At 33.2% G+C, this 26,779-nt stretch overlaps 1 protein-coding gene across 1 annotated transcript; it reads left to right on the top strand.

Moving 5' to 3' along the window:
* The first annotated feature begins 947 nt into the window (after positions 1-947).
* LOC149559282 (putative UPF0481 protein At3g02645) lies at positions 948-4,895 on the top strand. The gene is made up of 2 exons (XM_089833201.1): positions 948-1,976; positions 3,970-4,895. Exons 1-2 carry the CDS (start codon positions 1,025-1,027, stop codon positions 4,599-4,601), a joined length of 1,584 nt encoding a protein of 527 aa, XP_089689327.1. The 5' UTR covers positions 948-1,024; the 3' UTR covers positions 4,602-4,895.
* The last annotated feature ends 21,884 nt before the right edge of the window (positions 4,896-26,779 follow it).

Below are 26,779 nucleotides of genomic sequence, written 5' to 3'. Positions count from 1 at the left end.
TATGCTCTAGCTTTAAATTCGGAAAGGTAAGAAAAGGTGCTGATTAGGGTTCGTAAACTCCCAATTTGGAGTAAGGAGGGAATAACCTGCCTTGGGCTGCAAGAGAATATGAAAGTTAAAGCACAGGTTTACAATGATTATCTTTCTTAAATAAATGTATTCTCTCCACATCCCACATGGAATCCAGCAAGGACCTGCGAAACAACATGCATTTTTTCCTTTTGACTATAGTTTGTCATGGTAGTTGTCACTAAAGTAAATGAATGGAATCCTGACTTTTGCTTTGTCACGGTGATAATTGACTACATTTGTATGCACCCTATAGCAGCTTGATATCAAATGTCTTGAGAGAAAAGAAAAGTCATTTATACTTTATATTTATATTTATAATTTTATAATTTTATAGCATTTCTTGGTCTCTTTTTTTTTCTCCAAATTCTCATTTCTTTATTATTTTTAACCTTTGTTCATCATCTAACTTTTAAGTATTATATCCACATTATTTAAGATGGGGAGAGTCACTTAACTTTTTCTATTTAGATCAATTTATAGTATTATTTTAGGCGGAGATAATTTCCACAGCAAGTCAAGTTGTGATATTGCTTTCACTATTTAATTGTGTAGTTTTTGAGTCAAACTCATTGACCTATATTTCAAGATTTGTGATTCAATGTGAATCCATCTCTCATGAGAATACATGGAACACTTAGCACTCATTGGATCTAGGTGAAACACCGAGATTTCCCAAGAGATCACCCATCCCGATACTAGCACCCTTAAAATATATGATTAAACCACAAAATATTTTGTTAAAACTCAAATTTCAAGTCAAACAAATATTTTATATTAACCCCGCCACCCATCAACTGACTTCACAATAACCTCTAGATAGTAAAATTCTACTCAATATATTATTCAAAAGAAAAAGAGAGTGATGACCCAGAGCCAATTTGATTAGCTTCTTCACTAATACTCATCTATTAGTATAGTTTCATATGACCCAATAGACAAATCAAAGCTTCAAATGCCATGTATAAATCATTTCCCCCAAATGCACAAACAAATTCTATATCAACAACTTTACCCATCAACCCACATCACACAAAATCTGACATTCACATTGTCCGAGATGGGGAATGATGGAGGAGAGCTGATATCAGACGAATGGATCATGGAGGTGGAAGCACTAGTGAATGCAAACAAGGGCGACAATGGAGAGGAGGGGAACAAACCGAGAGTGAGCAGGCGTCTACGCCTTCCGAAGGCGATGATGGAGAGCAAGGCAGACGCATACACTCCACAGATGGTGTCTCTGGGCCCATACCATCGCCACACTCTCAAAGACGAACCAGTCGGAGACCACCACAAACGCCTCACATATCTCTCCCAGATGGACGCCTACAAGCTCTCCTTTGCAAAGGACGCAGCCGCCAACAACCCTGCCATCATCAACTCCCTTGTGGAAAACATTACAAAGCCAGAGAACATCTCTCTTCTTGAGGAGTTCTATGATTGGAAGGTGGTGGGCGAGGAAGGTCGTCGAAAGTTCGGGTGGATGATGACCCTCGACGCCTTCTTTCTCTCTTACGTTCTCCACAGCAGTTGGGATGCCGACAATGAGGAGGAAGACAGTGTTGTTCCCGGGCTTGCCAGTATCAGATGTGATATTTTGAAATTGGAAAATCAGATTCCTCTATTTCTTCTCCAGGAGGTGGAGAGGACTCTTCAGGCCAAGGGAATTGAAGATCCTTTTCATTCTCGAATTCCCCGGCTGTGTTGTTTCCAAGTCTTCGATGTACGCGTTGAGGGGCTCGAAAAGGAGGAGCATCTGTTGGGCTGTGTTCACAAATATGTGTCCTCGTTTTTGGAAATCGACACCGAGCAGAAAACGCCCAAATCGAACTTCTGTCGAATCACACTTGGCGATGCCGTCGCTGCAATCTGTGGAGTCTTCTGTCCCCACCCTGCTAAAAGAGGTCGGTGAGATTTTTTTATTTGTTTTTCTTGATTTTCGTTTAGATTTATAAGAGGATATTAATTAGTATTTTAGATGGTTACAATATTAGCACTCCTCCAAACTTTTTGTATTTTTCATCATCAATGTTTTGGATCATTTTTCATTCATACACAACAAAAACTAAATTACAATCAGATCATAATGTTCTTTGTTTGCCATAATTTGAAACTGAACTATAGTTAATTGTAACTAAGTATGTTTGTTTGCCATTGGTTGAAACTGAACTTATACAGTTAATTGTAACTATCTAAGTATGTTTGTTGAAATTCACTCGCTCTACCTGCCTCGTCTTCTAATTTGTCTTCCACATCTTCACTTTATGTAGTTCGTTTCATTTTGTTCTTTGGTATCAAATGTCATTTTAGTCAATATAAGTTTTATTTGAATTGTGTGTGATACTTTTCATTATACGTACTTTTAGATCACTTCTTGCATTCTAATTTCATCATTAATTCTGATAATGATTGCACACTACTGTTTCTATTTTGCAACTACTTCTTTCATCTAGTACAATCTGAAACAACAATAAGGACAAAAAGTATCACACATAATTCAACTTAAAAGTAAAGAAAACCATGTGCGATACTTTTTATCATCAATATTTCATATAATTTTCGCTTGCTAACTATATATCTCACCACTATAACGAATCAAGTAGTATCTGATTTGTTCCTTATCTCTTTCAATAGATCATAGAATGTAATTTAATGAAATATTAATAGTGAAAAATATCACACATTGATGATGTAGTATTTTCAACTTAAAATGTGTGATATTTTTAGTCATTAAAGTTTCACATCATTTCTACTCTCTGACTATATCTTTTATATCTTTTATTGTAATGATGTATCATACAGTATGATTTCTACTTTGTAACTATTTCTTTCATTTTGATATGGTGCGATATGATCCAAAAACATCCATGGTAAAAAGTGTTACACATTGTTGAAATCAAAGGTGGAAAAGTCAATATTCCGCCTTACCTAAGGTGGATCATTTTCTATTGAAAAAAATCAATTTCTTGGAATAGTCTTCATCATGTACACAATCAAATTAGAGTGAAGTCGAAATACTGGAAATGTTGTTCACCGGTGGCTTGAAAAAAGGTAAGAGTTTTTTTCAGCCAGTTGAAACTGAATTGCATTTCATTTCAACTGTTGATCACGTGTATTCAACTTAATTCAGTCACTCTTCCTGCCATTTGTCTTCCAGGTCTCCAGTTAAATGCTTCATTTTGTTTTGGATTCGATCATGTAAAATTCTCTATAAAAGGGGATGATTGTAACGGAACCGAGTCATTTGTTGTCTATGTTTGTATTATTATTATGTTTATTGTTATCTTTCCTTCTAATTGCGGTTTACAAGAAGTCTAAAATATGATCTCCCATGTACTAACCACCGATCACATATGTACTAATAATTGATCATTTTTTAGTTTTCTTGGTTTCTGATTTGCTCATTTGTGCAAAATGTAATAATTTTTAGGCGAGCAGCTATTGGAGAGTCTTAGTCGAAAGTTTTAAAATGACACTTCTAAACCACCTCACACTCTACAAGTTGTACAAAGAACTCCATAAATGTGGGAATGTCAAAAGATTAGCTTTAAGCTCTTCACTCACCTACAAAAATTTAGAAAAAAAATTTGACAAATTTGAACATACAAATTAAGAATTGTAGATGAGCCAAATAGCTACTAAATGGATTTCCCTAATATATTTGACATTACTCAATGAAATAGGTTATGTATATTATCTTCTCTGCCATATATTGTCTTCCATCATTATGCCCAATCTGCTCTTATTGTTTTTTCATCATTGTGCTGAATCTGCTCTTATAGACGATCTGAAACATTGATGATGAAAGAGTACGGCACAAAGAGAAAATAAGAATGGAGATATTATATGTTGCGGAGATTACATGATTCTGACATTAATTTTGCCATATTTAACCAGGTCGAAGAGACTTTCTGAATAAGTACAATGCGGAGGAGCTCAGTCGCGCTGGCATCACATTCAAGGCTTTCACGGAGTCCGGCAAAGTCCGATTCGACAAGTATTCCGACACGTTGTATCTTCCCCAGATAATAATTTCGGACACGTACACAGAAGTCCTGCTGAGAAATCTTCTGGCCCTGGAGTTTGTTGACGGGGGTCGACATAAACACGTGTCGAACTACGTGGAGCTGATGGACTGTCTAATCGACACAGAAGTCGACGTGGCTTTGCTGAGAAGCAGCCAGGTCATCGTGAGACAGAGCATGATGATAACTGATGAGTACGTGGCAAAGATGTGGGATGGGATGTGCAAGCCCTTCTTTTTCTCCGGGTTTCTTGAGCCCCCACAGGGGTTGAAGTCCGAGATAAAGGAGGTGCTGATAAAGAACTATTACAAGAGCAAAATCAAGAGTGTTTACCGGGAGTTCCGGGAACAGTACCTGTCGAGACCGTGGCAGGTGGTCGCTCTTGTGGTCGGGATAATTGTTGTGGTGATGGATACATTGCAGACTTACTGCTCTTTTAGGGATTGTCAGTCCAGTGCAGTTAAAGACTCCGGTGGACGCAAGCTTTTCAATAGATTTGGGTAACGTTAATACTATGCAAATTCTATGCTTGACCATAGAATGAGTTGAATACCATAGAGTTTATCATTGTTGGCTTGCTTGCATGCAATCAGTTGTGTTTTGAGTTTATCACGGTGTTTTGCACTTGTGTAAGAGAAAAATGCGTCCCTTATGTAGTGGAAGAAGCTGGGATTGATCATAGTTAAGAGACTTCGCGTGAATGTCTGTTGAGATTGTATAAATGGGGAAGTAAGAGTTCTATTGAACGTCATTTCAATTTATAGCATTCATCAAGGAAGTTTGCAATTGATCAATAAACTTGTTGTATATAAGAAAGTACAAAAATAAATTACATTAAATTAATATATATATGTGATATATGTGATAGGAGAATGAATATTAATGCTTGATGTGTATGCAATCAAGTAAATAATAGTGTAACATGGGATTCACACCCTCTTCCAAACCTTGAAGTACTCATCCCCAAGACTTCCCATACCAGGTGCTTGATTAACCAAGTACCCCCACCTTTGTTATTCCGCAACCATGCTGCCATTGGGATGGGCACTTGAATTTCTATTTCAATTTTGCTTTTTAAATATTACTATTAGGTATGTAATATCTTACTATGTTGAATGTTTAATATTGCAATTTTGCTATGTTCAATTATTTTAATTTGCTATGTTCTATTGACACATCACTTCATAACTAGCATTTCAAGTTCTATGTGTATACTATACAACACCCCTCCTTTCCCTGTCCTCCCCTTGTCGTCATCCCCTTCTCGTCCCCTAGCCATCCCAAAAATGAGGCTCATTTTCCCTGTGTCTCGAAAACTCATCCTAAAGTACCCCTGTATTGGGGTAACACTAGTAAATAAAAGAAATAATCCATTTCTAAGTTATAATTTATTTTAGTAGCTCATATGAGATTGCACTAGTTTGTTTAGTAAAACCCATTCATTGCTTTGATTTCAAACGAACCATCTAAATAGGCCAAATGTTATTAGGACGATCATAGCTAAGAGACTTAATGTGAATGCTTATTGGAATTGTATAATTGGAAGACTAAATTGAAACTTATATCTGGTAGGTCTTCTTCTAGCAATTTCAGTGTAAGCAACAAGAAATTGAACTCTTGGTGTTGCACCTCCTTGACATTGTGTGTTATCTAAAAGAGTAAATAAAGATAGACATTTTAGTCAATATATATTTAAGATAATGAAAATATAAATGACAAATGTTATACAACTAAGAAAATATAAATAACTAAGTCTAAAAATATATACCATGTGGATATCATGGCCAAATTAAATGGCCAGGAGACTTGTCTTTTGAGTTTACATCATGTCCTCCTTAGAAATTAATCTTTGTTAAATAGACCATGTAAATAAATATAATTACTCTCAAGTGATAACTACATGCATTGTCTCTGTGTGCCATATCACCTTCCTTACACTACACATCCCTCCTAGTATGTTAAACCTACAAAAGTAAAATAAAAAATAGTGTTGCTTATTATGATTTAATTATCATAATTTTAATGACAAGCATGTACATTGATCAAAATGTAAATCATTGAGTGAGAAAATATATGCCGTAGAGTTGTCAAGGAAAAATAAGATGGTCAAGAGTATGGTGTCCTAGACCTATCTAATCTCCTCCTCTAACATCAAATTAACATAAATTGACCATGCACACAAACATAAGTGTGCAACCTTAGTAACCTATCTAATATAGATATTCATTTAAAATTAAATACAATATGAATTTAAAAGTTAGCTATTGCTAGAACATTCTCAATGAATGGTGTATATTCCTCTTTATCCTATGAAAGGAATCTCTAAGGTGCACTTTAGTTCCTGTTGTGACCTCTGATGCACCACCCATGACATGGACCTTGAGATCTAATATGTTTGTAGGTTCCTTGACAAAATTCCTAAATATATCAAATTTTGGGCAAAACTTTGTGAAATACTAATTCAATCCCCCTTTCAATATTTCCTATCTCTCTTTCTCTCACACACAATCTATCTATCTATCTATCTATACATATGTATGTAGACATATCATATATTTGTATATACACAATACATATCTATCCTATTCCACAATAGAGTATATATACAATAAAAGAGACTAAAACATATATAAAATATAATAAGAAACATTAGAGAAGTTTGAAAAAACAAAAAAAAGTCTACTTGGATCGAAGGCTAGTGAATCAAAAGCCACTATCCTCTAGGGTTCCGATCAAAAATAGTTGTTGGTGAATGTGGAAATGGGGTCAGTGCTCAGTGGTGTGGAGTTTAAAAACCCTAGTAAGGTCAAAAGAGTTTCAATCAAAACTATTAAAGTAGTTTCAATCAAAACTAATAAAATAATTAGTTTTGATCGAAATTGATTATTTTATTAATTGGTTTCAATCAAAACTAGTCATGTAGTTTCAATCAAAACTATCTGACCAAGACAATCATGGTGCACATTTTTGGAGGAATCTCTTCCTCCAAAAAATTGTAACCCACTATTGTGGGTTCACCCATGCTCCACTACTACTCTTAGCTTCTAATTTTCTATAGAGATCCTCTTGTATGCTTCCATGTAGGTTAATTAGATATTGTTCAAACTTCAAAATATACTTGATTACTAAAATTTCTAAACAATAATGAAATCATAATTAGAAATTTAGTGGCCTTGAACACATCATCTGTAATGTCCATACTATCTATTGCTAAGCTTTCATAGCATGATATGTGTTCTTTGATGCTCACCAAAAAGAATTGTATGGCATTACATTGTAATTTTGCCTTATAAAATTTTCTATGTATCCTTTCTCCAAACTTATCCCTGACTTATGCTACCTCAAAATCTATGTTATATTGCCATAAATGACAACCCTAACAATAACCCTTAGCCAAATTTCCAACATAGGACACATATGGATCCTATGTACCTAGTAATCTACATCATAAGGGGTCTTAATGTGTTGTAGAGTAATTTATTACTAATTATCACCTAATAAGACCTAAAATGACCTATTAACACCTAATAGAACCTATTAAGAAATCTTATGACCTAGTAGGACTTCCTAAGTCCCTGTAAGACACATATGGATCCTATGTACCTTGTAATGTATCATAAGGGATCCTAATGTGTCATTCTGTAATAAATGGCATTCACACGCATGCGCGCGCGCACACACACACACACACACACACAAGAGGACAATCATTACAAGTAAATTTTATGAAAATTATAAACATTTAAAAATGAATATAATTTGACAAGTTAAATGTTTAGTCTTACCATAATAGTAGGAGTCCATAGCTCTGCATGCCCCTACTCATCTTATCTATGAAGCGCCTCTCTATTTGTGTCTTTAGAGCTTATAGCGTCCTATGTTGTATTGCTTAGCTCAAAGATGTAGTCATATGTATCACTATCAATGAGGGGATCCAAGCATAATTTATTGCACACTATGCAAGTATGGGGAGCACAAATATGTGACCTAATGAATAATGTCAAAGGTACAACCTCATTAGCATGAGAAGACAACAATGCCACACACTGCATAACCACTAGCTCATTCAAGGTATGAATGACTCTATAGTATGTGAGTTGGCCTTAGAAATAATATAATTTGTTTGGTTATAGTCGCAAGTTGTTTGGAGGTGGTTGTGGATTTTTTGTAGGATTATCAAAAAGGGTTATATGCTTAGCTTGAATCCATGTCTAATAACAATGCAATTACAACCTATTTTAACAAAGCTTATTTTTAAAATTTAAAATTAAAAAATTAAAAATTAAAAATTCATTACAAAAATGACAAATAACCCGATAAAATAAAAAAATCTAACTTACCTTGTTGATGGTTAAACATGTTTTTCATTGCAATTTCTGATATGTGATAGTATTTGGATAGGAGATGGTAGCTCACATTGTTTGTTATGACTCTGATAACAAACAATGTGGATCATGATTGCTTTAAAATAAATTACTGGCATTTTTCATGTATTTGATAATAATGAATACCTAATATTATTGGATATCTAATTAGGTCTAATAGAATGTTTTTTCTTTGGCCAAGTGTATTGATACCCGAACCTACTACGAAATCAACAATGTTTCTACAACACTTATGGATGCGTGAAAAGAGGTTTTTTTCACATCGCCAGTTGTTGGCATTACCACAACCTTACACATACCTATGCAATAATATGATATTATAAATTCAAGTACACAATGACAATGTGGCTCTTGAGGTAGTCCACTTGCAAGAGCTATTACAATAATAGTGTAATGCCCCTTGTACATTGCTAGGGCTTCAAATAGCTATATTACTTGCAAGAGTTCACCATCTTGTGAATGTCATCATGGTGGTGCCTCCCCCCTTCCCCCACACACAAACACACAACATTCTTAGGTTCTTTGGCATTACTAGCATGACCATTGAGATTCAACTTCCAAGCAATCTGGTTTACCACCTCTTGGTGGTCTACTAGTAGGGGTGCTCCTCTTGTTGCTTTAGGCTCACCTAGTTCAGGTAAAGATTATAGTTGGCCCTCCTCCTCTAAATGGTTTCTTGACTATGTCTTGCGATTTCTCCATGTAGTGATGAGAGTGAAGGAAAATAAGAGACTACTAATGCGTGGACTATTCCAAACACTACGTGTGACATCATAGTAGTTGGGGAAATAAGGATTAACCAAAGCCCCTACCTCAACTGTAGTGCATTGGCCACATAAGTTTCTTATGGTTTGTTCTTTTAAGAATTGATTGGTATGAGACTATCCAAAAGTGATATTAACACCTCCCATCTTTATTTTGCCAATTATTGTACTTATGACTTTAATTTAATTTAAAGGTAAGCTATTTTCATTTCTTTTAAACTTACCATTAAAATCCATATTCAGCATAATATTATAAGAGAAGAAGAATAATATTATAAGAGAGGAAAGATAAAGTACGGTATAAGTAACATCATGATCCGTCATATCTGAAATAGTTCACATGCTTTGCTTGCTTTCAAAGCATTTGATAAGGCAACGTCTTTATCTTTATTTATAGAAGAGAGCGCTTAAAATGATTATTGTATTGGAGAATTTCGACAATGAAGCTCCAGAATCATCTTCTCTTTCCATGTTAAAATAGACAAATTTCCACATATAGAGTTCTAGATGCTCCAGTAACACTTAATAATTCAGCTATCTATGAAAGGACAAACTTATTGGAAAACAAGAGAGCATCTGACCAATTTCAATCATAAAAGTCTCATAATAGCTTTTAACAATATTGGTAATCTAGATATTTATAAGTAAATAGTTTGATGCAAAAGCAAGAGACAATGTTCAAGAACTTTTTCCCCCTTTAATAATGCATCAATATCGAATTTTCTGTCATGTTCCAATTATGAGAATTCATGAGTGATTGTCTGTTTGTGGGCATGGGGGCGCAGATGCTTTCTTTTCATTCAAAAACAACTCTATAACATAAATGATGCTATTCCAATATCTGTCCTCCTCTCCTGCTCTATGTTTGAGCTTTATCATAATATATTTAAGAATCTAATGCTTATCTATAATATTTTGTTTATCAAAGGGTTGTTGGCTAGCATGACTGGGGAGAGCTTTAGCCACTATAGACTGCAGTTTATAAGGAAGGTTACATAATCTCCCTATAGTCTACTTTGTGAGATTTGTTCTAAATTAGGCTCTACGTTTAATTCAGCATTCTTTGAAGAAGTCCAGATTCAAACTTAGCTGAATTGCAATAGTTCTTTCTGATGTGAGTTTCTTATTGTGCCATTTGTTTATGGGAAGGTTGGTAGATTTTTAGTTTTAAGATATGTTTGTTCACTGATATTTTTCATTTTTCTTACATCATAATTCTATTTAAGAGACACAAGCATCATAGTTCCTGGTATATGTGTGGTGACTTTGTTTTTGTTAAGCAATGTAGTGTTAACTTTGAGTGGGCATTGGTTTTCAGCAAAATTTGTTTGCAATAGTAGTTGAACTAATACCATTTTTCTATAACCAAAAATTGTCACCAAATAAGAAACATGATAACAAGAGTACATTGGAACAATGCTAATATGAGACGGGCATATTTGCATATTGATTAAATGAGAAATACATGAAAAGTGTAAGTTTCATTACAATCATTTGTACAATAAGAGAAACATGCTTTTCCTAGTTTACTTTTTGAAAGATGACATAAGAATGTCATAAATCATGTGTGGATAAATTATCAAATTATAATCAATAATTTATGTGCAATAAAAACAACTCCTACCAATTAATAGTTCTAGTAGTAAAAGACCCACACAGAAGAATTACTAAACAAATCCATTCTTAAAATAAAATTTTATTCACAAATAGAATTTTATTCTAATATTAAAAAATTCATATGAAAGAACTACTAAAAGTTGTATTCTTGCAATAGAATTTTATTCACAAATAACTTAGTTTCACTTATTTTTGTGGTTTCTTTCTTCATTAGAACTATTAAGCTCATGTTTATTATTTCAAATGTTTTAAAATAGAATTTTATAATTAATCTATTTACATGCAAGTTAATAGATTGCTTTAATATGTCATATATGTTATATTAAAATATAATATTTTATAATATTGTTTTATAGTATAACGTGTATTTGATTTGAAATGGAATAGAAGTCATTTAAGTTGAAACATGAAATATATTGCAAATTTCAAATACCAAATTTGGATTGGCAAGTATTTTCGGGTAATTGATATTTCAGGTCCATGAAATATTAGGTATCTAATATTTTAGGCACCTGAAATATTGGGTATCTGATTAGGCTTGGTATTTACCAAGCCTAAATGGTGAACGCCCAAAACCCAACAAATGTGTTTTTGCCCACTTTCTCTGAGTTCCATACTTTGAGGGTGTACCTGACGACTTTTTCCACTTGACTTTGATGAAATGAAAAGGGTTTCTTAAGAACATTGTTAGCTTTTCACTGATATATTGCTGTCAAAAAATGAGGTCATTAAGTAATTATTACTTTTTTTTTATGAAGTTACCTAAGAAGTGATGACTAACATAATCATTGAAAAATATCTATAACTTTCAAATGGTACAACATTTTTAAAATTTGAAAGATGTGCTATGTTCTATGCTTGGCATACTATGAGGAAAAAAAAAAGAAGTTTGTTATGTTTTGAATGAGTTAAGGTAGAAAGATGAGATTTTTTCTATTCCAAAAATGTTGCAGCGGAAAATTCATAACTAAACATTTATTTGGAATAAAATTACTCAAAAATATGTGTTTCTTTTGGGCATGAGTCTACTTGTTATATCTAGAATCTTATAAAATAATATTATTATTTAATTATGATTAAGGTGGTTAGACATACATCTACTTCTTATTTTTCTCCTGAAAATTTTGCACCCCTACATTTAAATCCAAAAGCTTGACCAACCAAATTATTATTATTTTAGAAAAGGGCTAGTAGTTTAGAAAGTAAATTCAATTTCCTACATATTGTATTCTTACAATTGTTTTATATAAGATTCATAACTACTTCAAAATTTCACATCAAGCTGACAAACCCTGATTTGTTGATTTTTCATTACCATGTAAGGCCCTAGTTTGGTATACCATGATCTTGCACATACCCTTTCCTCATTCATATCTAGTATGCTCTGTACTGATATCACCTTCTAATCACTGATTTCAACTAATCTACACTTTTTCACTACTCAGTAGCTCTATTCTACTGCAATATTACAAAAGTTTCATTCTCTTAGCATAAATTCATCACTCATCTATTGGAAATATAGAATAGGCTAGGTTACTAAGAGGGGAGGGGTGAATCGGGAACCAATAAAACTTATTCTTATTTCACGAATTACTCCTTCACATATATTCTAATCTAATTGCATGTACATGAAAATACTGCAAGCATTAAAAAATTCATAACACTTTGACACAAGATATGGTGACCCAAAAACCTTCCAAATAGAAAGTAAAACTAGGGTGGGGATAATACCCACAAGCTTTAGTGTTGCAGTATAATGTTGGTTGGTTAAGGCTTACAATTGATCACGTCTGATGATCTACCCTATTAGGAGCAATAAGGACTACTAGGTCCACCTTGTTAAAGAATTTACAAAACATACAATGAAGTATGCACTTAGTAAAGAGATTTGCAAAAGATTGTTATGTCTATCTTGTGAAAGGATTTAACTATACCACCTGTTAAGATGAACCAGTGGCTGATCTCTAATCTGCAACTCTGATTTGCTAGTTGAGATTCATTTGGACTATAATGATCACTTTGTTTTGATAGATGAATCTTTATTGCTCCTTATACTACTTGTAGCCTTCTTAATTCACATTTATGCTCTAATTATATCTTACACATATGTTATTTTATATTCTTTCTACTTATATGTGATACAATACATTACATACATGCTAATCTAAATTACAATTCATAAAAGTTAGCTACAATACAAGTTTCACCAAAATACACAAAGTCAGCTCAACTATTGGTACTCGATTTCTAAAAACAAACTCAGTGAGGTTCTAATACTTAGCAACCAATGCCAATACTCGACATCATCATGCTCTTGGTAGAAATAGAAGCTTAGTTCATACTAATCACTTCCAAGTAGTCCAAACTCAGTCAACACTGGCGACTCAATAAAATCAATGAAACTTGGCATGTAAACTGATTCACTTGTGTTGGTGTTTTAAAATGTTATAGGTTTTAAATTACCCCAATGAGAATATGGTACATCTAGGGGGAGCTAACTCCCATCTTCAACACACTATTTCAAACACTGGGCCAACTATAAGGCTAGACCCTTCTTCTACTTCAGGCTCTGCAAGACCTAGGCAGGTGGACCTTGAGGTTTTGATGTATGGTACTAGTGCAATTTAAACATAGATCTAAACCTAATTATTGTAGATGAAAACTCCTTATCTCTCCTAATAACTCATGTAATAGCACAGATCTATAGTAGCTAAATGCGAATATAAGAAATTCATAAGCTGAGTGAGGGTTAGATTTTTCAGCTCTTCAACATGAAGGGAAACATGTTTGATTAATAATGTTGAACTCAACAAAACCCCTAATATTCGGCAACATGAGCAATTGATCCTATAACTGATCAGTGCCTAATCCATTGGGCAATTCTATGAATCAAATACATACACACGGGTACTTGAGACATATTTGTATCTTCAAATATCTAATCTATCCATTTACCTTGCAAATAGACATCTATGTTCAATCTAAACCTCATTCTTACCTGATATCCTCATCAATAAACTTGCAACCCTATTGATTTCCTTGAAGCATTTACATAACCCCTTGAGTTATAAGCAACAATGAAACAACATACAGCCTTAAGGGACTCCAACTACGACCTAGGCTCTTTGTTCAAAGATCGTAAAACATTGAAGCTCACTGAGAAAGGAGACAAGACTTAAAATGAAACTCAATCTTCTGCTCTTTGCATTAATTTCCTTGAAATAATACATTCATATGCATGAAATGAAAACATAAAACACCTAATGGATCTAACTTTTTGTATTGTCCTTCCTACTACTGTTCATACAAGAGAATTATGCTAAAAGAATGGTATCATAGTCAAGGAAACATGTCAAAAACTGGAACCAATGGTCCCATAGTGAAAAATTGGAACCCCTAATGGTATCACAACAATGAACTTTTTCTTTCCAAAAACTGGAACCTCTACAATGAGAAAGAATGACAAAGATATAAGAAGAAGGAATTCCCAGATTTGCTCTGCATCTGACATGTGTCCACTTGAAATTCCCTCTCTTTGCCAAGAAAAGACTCTCTCTAATCTCTCTCCTCCATGGTGAATCGAATCCTTGATTAATTTTCTTTCAGAAGCATCAAATATCTCAAAAACTTGATGATGAAAGAACATAATGGATTCTAATGTTAAAATGCACTCAAGGTAAAAAGTGAAAATTAGTTGAATATGACCTTTAGAATGCAAGAAAACCTCTTAAAGTTGATTTTCTTCACTTTCACATTTCACCAAGCCTTTATGTTTTCCTTCTAACCACTTCAGATCACCAATGATGAATTTTAGTCATTCTGTTGAGAATGCCCAAGGAATCACAAATTGGCTTACAGACTGAACTAGTGAGCACCTATGCAAAATTGACCTCATATTTAGAAAACTTGTCTCTTCCCAATTTCGATGGTATATTGGGTAAAAGCACAAACCTGTGTCACCTTTTATAAAAGAGAAGTGATATCAGAATTTAAAGTCTTCAACTTTAAAAAAATAAAAGTGGCATTTGTACTTAGAATTTGAAGATGATGTAAACTAATGAAATATGTAAAATTGGATGAAGTTTATGTCTATAATTTTTTTTTTTTAAATTGAGTGAAAATTTTATTTAGTTTTGAATTTTTAAAGTGTATTTTTTAATTTTTTAAAAATACTAAAAATATAGAGTTCTTTTCCCATCAAACAAATATATGCAAATGTTCATATTTTGGTTTGATTTTGGAATATGTTAGAGTTAACATGTATGCCTGGTGCACTGAAAAAGAAAAATTGAAATTCGGCTAATATTTTTGAAGTTATAACTGGTCAAAGTCAAAGTTATCAGAAATAGACAATTTTTTTCTCCCGTCAAACTTTTTCCATCAAATCTACATATTTTTTAAAACAAATTACATATTCTTGAAGAAGACTCTCTCCTCTAGTGCACCATAAAAAAAATTAATTTTTTAACACGATTTACTATTTTTTTCTTATTTTTGAATAGACATCTTCCTGAATCTTAAGATACCTACTTGTAATATTTTCAAATTATAACATATTATTCATAATCAAAATTTTAAAAAAATTATACAATCATAATCATGACTCTGAGAACTACAAAAGTATATTTTTAGTTTTAAAAAATACTTCAATTTAGTAGGTCAAATTGGCCTTCAAAGTGAGATGTTTACATAAGTTCTAATTTTTGCTTGTTTGGCTGCCACATAGACTGTTTCGGCCGAAACGAAATGCCTGTCGGCATGACAAACCGCTAGCGGTTAATGTGACTATTTGATATAAAAAAATATTGTTTTCCCTTTTTTTAAAAATTAAATATACAGCGACAACGAAAATTGGAAGAAGATTTGCAAAAAACAATTAATTTTGAAGCAATTTTCAACAACTATTTTGCGAATTTAATCAATATTGCAAAGGATCAAATATTTTGAAGGTGCTTTTTTTCTCTTCTAATTATTTTTATTTTTATGTATTATATAGTGAACCATTAGCTGATATTTAGTGAAATCTGAATTTATTATTATTTTTTTCTATAGATTGAAATATTCAATGGGTAGTAAAAGGAAAAGATCAAGGAAATATGATAGAAAAAGAGATGACAAAATGAAAGGCCATACAAAACATGCTCAAAACCAACCTACTGAAAGTCCTGAACATGATGAGATTCATGAAGAAAATGAAAGTAATGAAGAGGAAGAAATTGGCAGTTCTATTGATAGAGACAAATTAGAGAGCATAAAAAATTTGATGGATTTGGATGAAGAACTACTTTTTAACCAAATTCCATCTATAGATATGATAAATGAGAACACTATCAAAAAGCATTGTCAGAACATGTGGGATGAATATTTCAAGGATAAAAGTATATTTGGACAGGCACAATTATTTGTCAAGTTATTTAGGAGAAGAGATATGAGACCTGTTTTAGAGTTGTTGGGTGTTGATAACAGGAAAAGCCATGCCCATAATATTAATAAAACAATAGTTGAAAATTTGCAAAATGCTTATAACAAAATTGACAACACAAATCAAGGAGGTGATTTGATTAATGCACGTAGAGCATTGATGACTACTATCTAGTAGAAAATTGACACATAGAAAATAGGTACGTGCAATTTCTGATGTACAACATATATCTAGAAGAACTGTCCAGAGATACATCAAGAGGAGAAATATGCTAGATGATAACATTGAGAATAACTAGGTGAATATTTGTAGAGTTCTTTGAAAAGAGAGGATTTCTGAAGAAGTAAAAAGACAAGTTATTGAATTTTAGACTACAAATTCTCGTGTTTCTTCCAATAGGCATGATACTATACAAATTAAAGATCAAGAAATAGGGGCCAAAATTGAACATCCAAAATATTTCATAGATATAACTCAAAGTGAACTTTTTGAAGCATTCAAACAAGAATTTTCAAATGTCAAAATATGTTAGAGAATGTTTGAGAGTTTACGTCCTTCCTTTGTATGCATAAATAAGATGCGAGAAACTTGTTGTTGTAGAAATCATGTTGAATTTGGTCTACACTTGCAATCATTTAAAAAAGTTATGGCAATACTTGATCCTAATTTGGTCATCCCTAGCAGTACAACACAATTTGTGAGGTCCATATTATGTGATAAATTAGAAGATTCAGATGAATTCAAAGTGCAATGCATCAAAAATTAGTGTGAAGATTGTGCAGATTTACACAAATTTTTTGAAATTATGCAAGTTGAGAATATTAATGAATCCACACCAGTTTCATGGATGAGATATGAATATGAGACATACCAAAATAATAGAGGGGATGAATCCAGAAAAATTGTATTGAAGGAGAGTGAATTGCATTATGATGAGTTCATGGCCAAGTTCCGTCCATTGATATATCTACATATCCAACATTGTCATGGTGCACAATGGCAAGCTAAATAGTTTCGTGATTCCAAAAATTGTTTTTCACCTGGTTGTATACTTTCAATTGTAGATTTTTCTGAGAATTATACATTTGCACCTCATACAGAGCTCCAAAGCCAATATTATCATTCTGAACAAGTTGCAATATTTGTGCAAGTGACCTATAGACATGCACAATTTGAGGTGGATCAGATAGAAAGATTGGATGAAAATGAACGCATCATCATCAAAGAGGTTTATTTCTATATTAGTGATGATAAAGTTCATGATAGGAGTTATGTGGCTCATTGTTTTGCAATGTTCTCTGAAGATCTCAGAAATCGTGGAATAAATGTTTCAGAGCATTGAATTTGGTCTGATGGATGTGCAGGTCAGTATACACAAAATAGTTACACATTTATTTAACTTTATTTTAACTTGTATTTATTTGGACATGTCTATTTCTATTTGATATATGTACTTGGATAATTGTAGATACTTATCATGTTTCATGTTCACAGGACAATTCAAATCTACAAAAGCATTTAATTGGTTAGCAATGCAACATGCTAAAACCAATGTTAAGTTTTTATGGAATTTCTTTGAAAGTGGACACGGAAAAGGGGAGCATGATGGAGCAGGAGCATGTATAAAATGTGCGCTTCGACAACATGAACTTGCAGGTAAATATATGCATTTTTTAAATGTACATGTTTAATACTCTAATAGCATATATTTTTAATTTTATATATACATGCATATTTTATGTACATACAGGGAATAGGATAGAGAGCACAAATCAAATTGTTGAATGGTGCAAAGTTCAATTTGCTACTCGAGATACTGAATACAATAAGCGTTACTTTTGGGAGGTGAAAGGTGAACTAAGTTATATTTATTTTTAATGTCTTTTTCAAATCAAGTTGAGTTTTTAATTAAATATTTATTTTGAAATATGACAATTAGTTTTTGTATTTGTAATAGATATAGATCCATCTAATCCTTACAATTGTCAAACGATTCCTGGAATTAGAAGTTTACATCAAGTGATGACTACAGGAAACCATAAACCTCCAATATTTAAAGTAAGAGAGAAAACATGTTTTTGTGATGACTGCATTAAGGACAATGTAGTGAGTGCATGTGAAAATATTGGGAATGGATATGTTTCACATTGGGATTTGAAGGAGATAGTTAGAAAGCCTCCTTTTGAAGATGTTGACATTGACATTGACATTCATGATCCTGTATATTCAGCTGATTATGAGCACATTTCTGATTTAGTTGTGGCAGGTTTGTGTGCATATATATATATATATATATATATATATATATATATATATATATATATATATATATATATAAAAAAAAATTAATATACATGTATATTTGTTTTAAAATTAATTTATATTTATCTTTTTATATACATGCAGGAGATATTTTTGCAGTTCAAGCCTTACCAGATAATGCAGAAAATGTGGACTATTATCTTTTAAGATGCACACAAGCAAAACACAAGTTGCTACAAGGAACTATAGATGCTGATGAACAATAATATCAAATTGGATCAGTTGTTATTGAAGGAACATATTATCAACAAACAAGGGTAATTGGTAGTGGTATTGAATTTATTGAATACAAGCCTGGAGAAAAGGTTTTACACTACAGTAACCACATTATAGCAACCAAATTACAATTTGAAGTAGTACAAAGAAAAGGACGTCGTGGAAATCAAAAGTGGAAATTGCCTATTGAAGAACATGAAAAACTTCTAGAGATAATAAAAAGTAGAGAGGATCCTAACAATACATTGTTTGTGGAGCTCTAGTTTATCTATGTACTTATTGTGGAGCTCTAGTTGAGTTATGCTTGTATAGCTCTTATACTTTCATATTTAATATTGATAGGATATTTGTTTTATAAATTTTTGTACATTGGATCATTTATCTTGCATATGAAAAATTACACATGTATTGTTATTTTTATTTAAATTCGACATGGATATCTCATTTAAGACCAGGTCTCTTAGGACCTCCCCTTAAGACAACCTTTTTAGTATTTGTATGTACATATAATCTTTATATGTTCTTATATGATACATTCTTTATGTTTGTATATAATCGTTATGTTCTTACATGTATATGTTATATGAACTATGTTACATATTACATGTACATTATATTTTATTAATTAAATGTTGTTAATTATAGTTAATTAAGAATGTATGTCATTAAATACAGTTAATTAAGTCATTAAATAGAGTTAATTATTAAGACATTAAATATAATTAGATTAAATATAGTTAATTATAGTTAATTAAGGCATGTCATTAAATAGAGTTAATTAAGTCATTAAATAGAGTTAATTAGTAAGACATTAAATATAATTAGATTAAGTATAGTTAATAGGATTAAAAATATAGTTAGTTATAGTTAATTAGGTTAAATATAGTTAATTATAGTTAATTAAGGCATGTCATTAAATAGAGTTAATTAAGTCATTAAATAGAGTTAATTATTAAGACATTAAATATAATTAGATTTAATATAGTTAATAGGATTAAAAATATAGTTAGTTATAGTTAATTAGGTTAAATATAGTTAATTATAGTTAATTAAGGCATGTCATTAAATATAGTTAATACATGATCTACATTAAATATAATTAGACTAAATATAGTTAATTATACAGTTAATTAAGACATGTCATTAAATATATGTTATATTGTTATGTACATTGACCATTAAAATTATATAGTTAATTACACTTAGATTAAGGCATTAAGATGAATAACTATACATATACATGTAAACTTGAATATTGAAAATATGAATAACATATAGAAACATGTGCATAACACATACATAAGTTACATAAAAGATGAAGACATCAAAAGATCAATAAAATAGACGTCTACATTAAAAGATCAATAACATACATGTGCATATATCTGGAGAATATAATGTACCCATATCAAATGTATAAAAATAGATCATGTAGATCAAATGCCTGGAAATAACATATATAAAACATCAAAATATCCATATAAACATGTATCTAGAAATAACATATAAAACATCATTTAGTGTCCATGATATAAACACGTATCTAGAAATAACATATAAAACATCAAAGTGTCCATATAAACCATGTATCTGAAAATAACATATAAGACATCAAAGTGTCTGGATATAAAATGTATGCATATGGAAATAACATATAAAACATCAAACTATCCATATAAATATGTATCTAGACATAACATGTGTGTAATAAAATAAAAGGCCACATATGATCTAATTAGCTACATCCCCCCTCCTGATCCTGGGCCTTGTCCCCAAAAGGGTCTATCAGCTGCATCTGAACCCTGTGTCAAATGATAACAAGTGAACCATTTAATTATATGTACAGACAAATTATATCAAGATCTACATGTATATAAATCAAATATATATATATATATATATATATATTGTAACATACCTAGGACTCACGACGTTTAGGATCTGTCGGTGTCTGCAGATCAGCAAAACATAACATACTATCACTCAAACCCTATAACACATACACAAACACACACATATACATTAATTTAAACATATAGACATATTATTTACTATAATAAAAATAAATCTAAACATATAGAGATATTTACCGTAGCATTATGTAATGCTCTGCCGATCTGACTGATATCTGAATCATGTAATGAAAAAATAGTATCAGCATCCAAGTCAATAGTGCGGCCCTGATCTGAAAGCATGGAAGTAAATAGACCAGGCTGTATGGTGCCACTAAGATCCTAAGTAGGGGGGTTGCTGTAGGGTCCTAAGTAGCTGGGGTTGGTGCTGTAGCCTGGGCCTGTGTAGCAGTAGGAGTAGTAGAAGGTGCAAGAATGTCCTCCTGCCTCTGTGAATCCTCTGGGACTGTTGTACGTGACAAAATATGTCTAATCTGAGAGCTCATGTCACGAAGTGGAATCCTTGAGTGTAGATAATGCTTGATATGCATCTAAAAGATCGGATGCTAAATATGATGCCAAACAATGCAATGCATCCACCTCTAAGACTGCAGAAATGTCTACAGGAGAATGTATATCTGCAACTCCATAATCATCATCAATAGGTGTGCTAGATGATGCAGCTGTGGGAGCAGTACCTCGAGACCGTAGCATATATCGACTACATTGATCAGAAGAAATCTCGTGTAATTGTGTGGCAATGGTGGTGATGCTCAAAAAAATTTGTTTCCTAATTGTGTCATCAGGAACACGCTCACCTGCAGTAGCCATCTGTGGACCTCTCGGCATAACCAAAAGGTTTGGACCCACCATTGCCCATTTGTTAATGGGCGCAGGAGTGTCTGCGGGTCTAAATCTGTCAGAAAGTCTCCCCTGACCCTGCCCAACATGCCCTGGATAATCTGTATAGTCAACATCATAGTGTAAATGAAATTCTACAAACAATTGTTTGCAGAAATATAGGGGGAACTCATCCTTCTGTGGCCATCTATGATGAGTAGCCAACCAACGACGACACATCAATGGTGCGACGAGTGGATCAGTACACTTCGTCGCAGAGTAGCCTCTGATTTTGCGATGATCTGCATAAGATGGAAACATGGTTTTCACCATGCCAGTGGAAACCTCAGTGTCAATCTGTGTGTACTTCATAGTGCCAGTGACACTGTGAGATAAAGAAGAATAAAATGTCTTAATGCTCATATCATCAAAAGGGTTGTATGATTCAACTATCTGAATCATACGAAATAACTCCTCTCACATCGCTATGACCTTCTCCCTATTAGGGAGGGTGGTAGAAGAGGAAAGCGAGGTATCCAAAACCTGCATAGCACGAGATAATCTCGCCACTGTATCTCTAAATAACTACTATCTATCATGGGTGGAGGAGGTCGATCTACATGCTGTACCAAACTCAGCACTCTGACCCCCACCACGAACACTGGCATCCCCTGAGGATGCAAGAGCACGATCCCCAGAACTGAATGCCATAATGTATGTATGAAAATAAATATGAGAATATGAATGTGAAGCTACAATCTGAGTGATAAATATCTAGAGATCTGCACATGCATATATATACAAATATAAACATACAAGTCTATATAAATTAAAATAATTAAAAGTTAAATTTAATTTGAAACACATGTACATATAAATACACAACATTAAATGTATGGTGCTAAATGAACAATCATGTAACATGCATGTGTATTTTAAAACAAATTATCTTAGAGACCATATCTAATGTACATTGTAACGTGCTCATGCAAATGTGAAAAATAAATATTCGTACATGTACATGTATATGCAATAAAAATAAAATAAAATTTCTTGATTAAATGATAACTAAGTGTACACAGCTACATACATGCAATAAAAAAATATAATTCTTGACTAAAATCTAAATTTTGATGTAAATGCTTTGATGATTATGGGGAGTGTAGATGAGAGTTAGGACATAGGGATAGAAAAATTTGTTACTAGATAAGTAAATGAGTTTAGTTAGCAAATGTTAGTTTACAATTTAGAACTCATGACTTTATTTAGTAGTTTGAATTAGAGTTAAGAATGTTAATAAAGTAAATGGGATATAGCTTTATTAAGGTTGATAGTAAGGTCAGTCTATTATGTGCTAGTAAACATATGAATACCTATTACAACCTATAACAGACGTAATGACCTAGTAGGAGTCCTTAGGTCCCCTTAACATATATATTGATAAAAATAGCTAGAAATCTATCATGAGGTCGTTATGTGTCATTTGGTAATGTAAGCATCATCATTACCTAATAAGACCTATTATATCCTAATAATACATATTAAGACTTATTAGAACCTATAAAAAATAGTATGACCTATTACGACTCCTATGTCCCCTTAAGACACACATGTATGGATAACGTATTGAAAAACATAGTTGACATAAGTGATCAAGTAATGTGTTGTTTGGTAATGTAAGACTCATTATTATCTGAAAATACCTATTATGTGCTAGTAAACATATGAATACCTATTACAACCTATAACAGACGTAATGACCTAGTAGGAGTCCCTAGGTCCCCTTAACATATATATGGATAAAAATACCTAGAAATGTATCATGAGGTCGTTATGTGTCATTTGGTAATGTAAGAATCATCATTACCTAATAAGACCTATTATATCCTAATAATACATATTAAGACTTATTAGAACCTATAAAAAATAGTATGACCTATTACGACTCCTATGTCCCCTTAAGACACACATGTATGGATAACGTATTGAAAAACACAGTTGACATAAGTGATCAAGTAATGTGTTGTTTGGTAATGTAAGACTCATTATTACCTGACAATACCTATTATGTGCTAGTAAACATATGAATACCTATTACAACCTATAACAGATGTAATGACCTAGTAGGAGTCCCTAGGTCCCCTTAACATATATATGGATAAAAATACCTAGAAATGTATCATGAGGTCATTATGTGTCATTTGGTAATGTAAGAATCATTATTACCTAACAATAACTAGTTGTTAAAATGAACATCAATATCTAAGTGTGGTTCATTCGGTTAGTAGAGGGCCTATGTTTTGGTTAGAATGTGGTATGGGTTATGATTATATTTAATATAAGGTTATGTTAGAAGGTGTATTTAATGTCAAAATTAATTTCACCATAAGATATTATTGTTTCACCTCTAGATCCATCAGGTTATGTTAGAAACTGAATAATCTCCCCTAAAGGTTTGCTACATTTTTTACTAATATTTTTCTACATGTTTACCTCATAACCTAATATTTTTCTATATTTTAACCTAATGTTTTTCTAAATTTTAACCTAATGTTGAAATGTCCCCTTTTCTGATTTGATATGGTATTTCACACCTCTAATCTGATCTTTAAAATCAAACAACTAATATCCCAAAGATCCACCAAATTCCTCAAGAAACCCCAAATCGGGTATGCTGAAAATAGTGCTAAAAGCTTCACAACTTCACAAATTATTAATAAATCTGAAAATGGAAATTTTTACAGAAATTTCAGTAGCATAAAAGCCTACAAATTGAAATTTCCAGATCCGTATAGCCTTTACACAACAGCTCACAAATGTAGGACAAAAACTATGCTCATCGGGCTCCCGAAATTAACACAAAATGCCCGGAAACACCACAAAAACACTAATAAACTATCTCAGAAGTTTAATCACATCCCAATACATATATTCAGCTCCATTTTAACATCTTAAAGTCTGAAATACAGCAGCAACCAAAACTGATATGAAATGCTCAACTGAAAACACCAAACTCATGCAAAAAAAACACACCCAAAAACCCACAAATCTACACTGTTCAGCACAAAGGCAAACTCTGTATGAGCATGCACATGGAATGGCTTCAAACTCCTGTCCTTAGCCTTCCTAAAAACCTACAAACTCCCATTCTTGGGTCTCCTTGGAAACCTGCAAACTCCCGTTCTTGGGTCTCCTTCTCCACAGGTTTGGCAACCTCTGAAGAATAACAAAGAATGAGTGAAAATCAAGTCTGGAATGAGCCCAAAATGCCTCCAAACCCCCTAAAAGAGGGCATAACTGTAACTCACGTCCAAGAGAGGTTAATGAAACTTATTTTAATAATAATTTTCATTTATTAGTCCAACGGTTTCCAAAGATTAACCCCCTTTTTCCGAAACTTCACTTTCTTGGGCCTGCCTGCCTTAGCAAAGATTTTCTTTTTTTATTATTTGAAAAGGGGACATGACAAGTCCTCCCCTCCCAAACATTGCTTGTCCTCAAGAAATGGTTGAACAATAAACCAATCAATCCACCTGGATCCCAAATGTAGTCATGAACTATACTACTACCAATTAGCACAGGCTCCTGCAATATCCTCTGCAATATGAGCAAGAGGAATCCATAATCAAACTGACAATTATAGCTCAACCAAACTCCAAAATCACCACTACCACAATCAAAAACCCATGAGGCAAAAACTCTTAGAACATCAGAACCCAAGCAAAGTGGACAAATCAAACTACCAACACCGTAAATACCATCAACGCATCCCACTAGCCTATACAGAATGCACAATCCAACTTTGCAACAATGGTGAATGCTCTCGAATGAAACTGTACCAAGTATGGAGAATCCACACACTGTACAACTCCTGCAGTCAACAAAACTTTGCAAATCATCGGCCACTATCTCATAACCATAACTACCATGCACCCCTGATGGTGAAAAGCCATCACAAGATAAATAGCAAGAATTGGAACCCAAACCAAATCTTCCTGCCATCAACTCCTCAACACAAGGATCAAATGCTAACTGATGTACATACCTTGCAATATAATGTTGATAAAAAAAACCAACCTTAGTCAACAACTCACCATGAACAAGTGATACAACCCACTGTGACTGATCACCAGCTAAGTCAGGAGATGTCATAGCCAAAGGAGTAGAATCAATAACAACACCCGCTGAAGCATCACTCTGAAACTCCTACTCTAAGTCATGTATTATCAAGCTGTCAACTGTAGAACCTATCGCCATGTCATGCCCATCACAACTCTCATCTTGAGGCATCAAATTGTCCCATAACTGATGATAAGCACTAGGAACCAAAGTACATCTCTGTATCAATATCTCATCAACATGGTCATCAAAGGTAAATTGATGAGCATACCTCACAGTGTAATGCCGATAGAATGCACCAATCTCAGTCAGTGGCTCAAACTGTAATCCAGATGAAACTAACTGCAATTGATCATTAACCATGTTGGAACTAACTACTACCTTCGAAGATATCACCAAGGGAGTAGTGTTACTAGTAGGAACCATGCCAACTGCCGACTCACCAACATCACACATGATCTTTGATAAATCTCTAGTCTCTGTGCCATCAATACTAGAGGCCACCACCATGTCAGGCATACAACAATCTGCTACAACACCCAACTCAACTGAACCTGACTCTAGTGGGAATGAACCTGATATGCCAATGTTAGTATCAAAGATGTATGCATCCCCATCTCCACTGTCTCTAACAATCTTGGCCATGGACATCCTCAGATCACCAAACACCACAGCTTGTGACTGTATAGAATCAGGTAAAGACTGTAGTCGCTCTAACTCCATGGTCACCTTAGCCAAATGAAACTGTGACTCCTTGAAAGCCAACTGTGTACTCTCAAGAATCTCAGAAGTCACCTCAAGCTGTTCAGTAAGCTCACTCACCTCATCTTCCTTGGCCAACAATGCATCATATGCTGTACTACCCCACTCCATAAGATAATCTTTGTCGGCTACCAACTGCATATAATTCTGTCTCAAAATCTGAATAGCCTCCCATAAAGAGTGGATCTCTATCAAGGAAAGATAACTGCCTTCCTGCTCATCACTAGTAGGAGAACCCCATCCATAAACTGCTAACAACTGACGAGTAGCATCAAAATGCTGGCAAGTGATAGCAATGTCTCGGTCACTAACTCTCAACTGATTAGACACATGATGGCACTGG

This window comes from Cupressus sempervirens, chromosome 5 (genome assembly GCF_028749045.1).
Source record: "Cupressus sempervirens isolate cs-2001-9-10 chromosome 5, ASM2874904v1, whole genome shotgun sequence".
Classification (NCBI taxonomy): Eukaryota; Viridiplantae; Streptophyta; class Pinopsida; order Cupressales; family Cupressaceae; genus Cupressus; species Cupressus sempervirens.
Note: the sequence above shows the minus strand (reverse complement) of the source record. Positions and strands in the feature narration are given on the sequence as shown.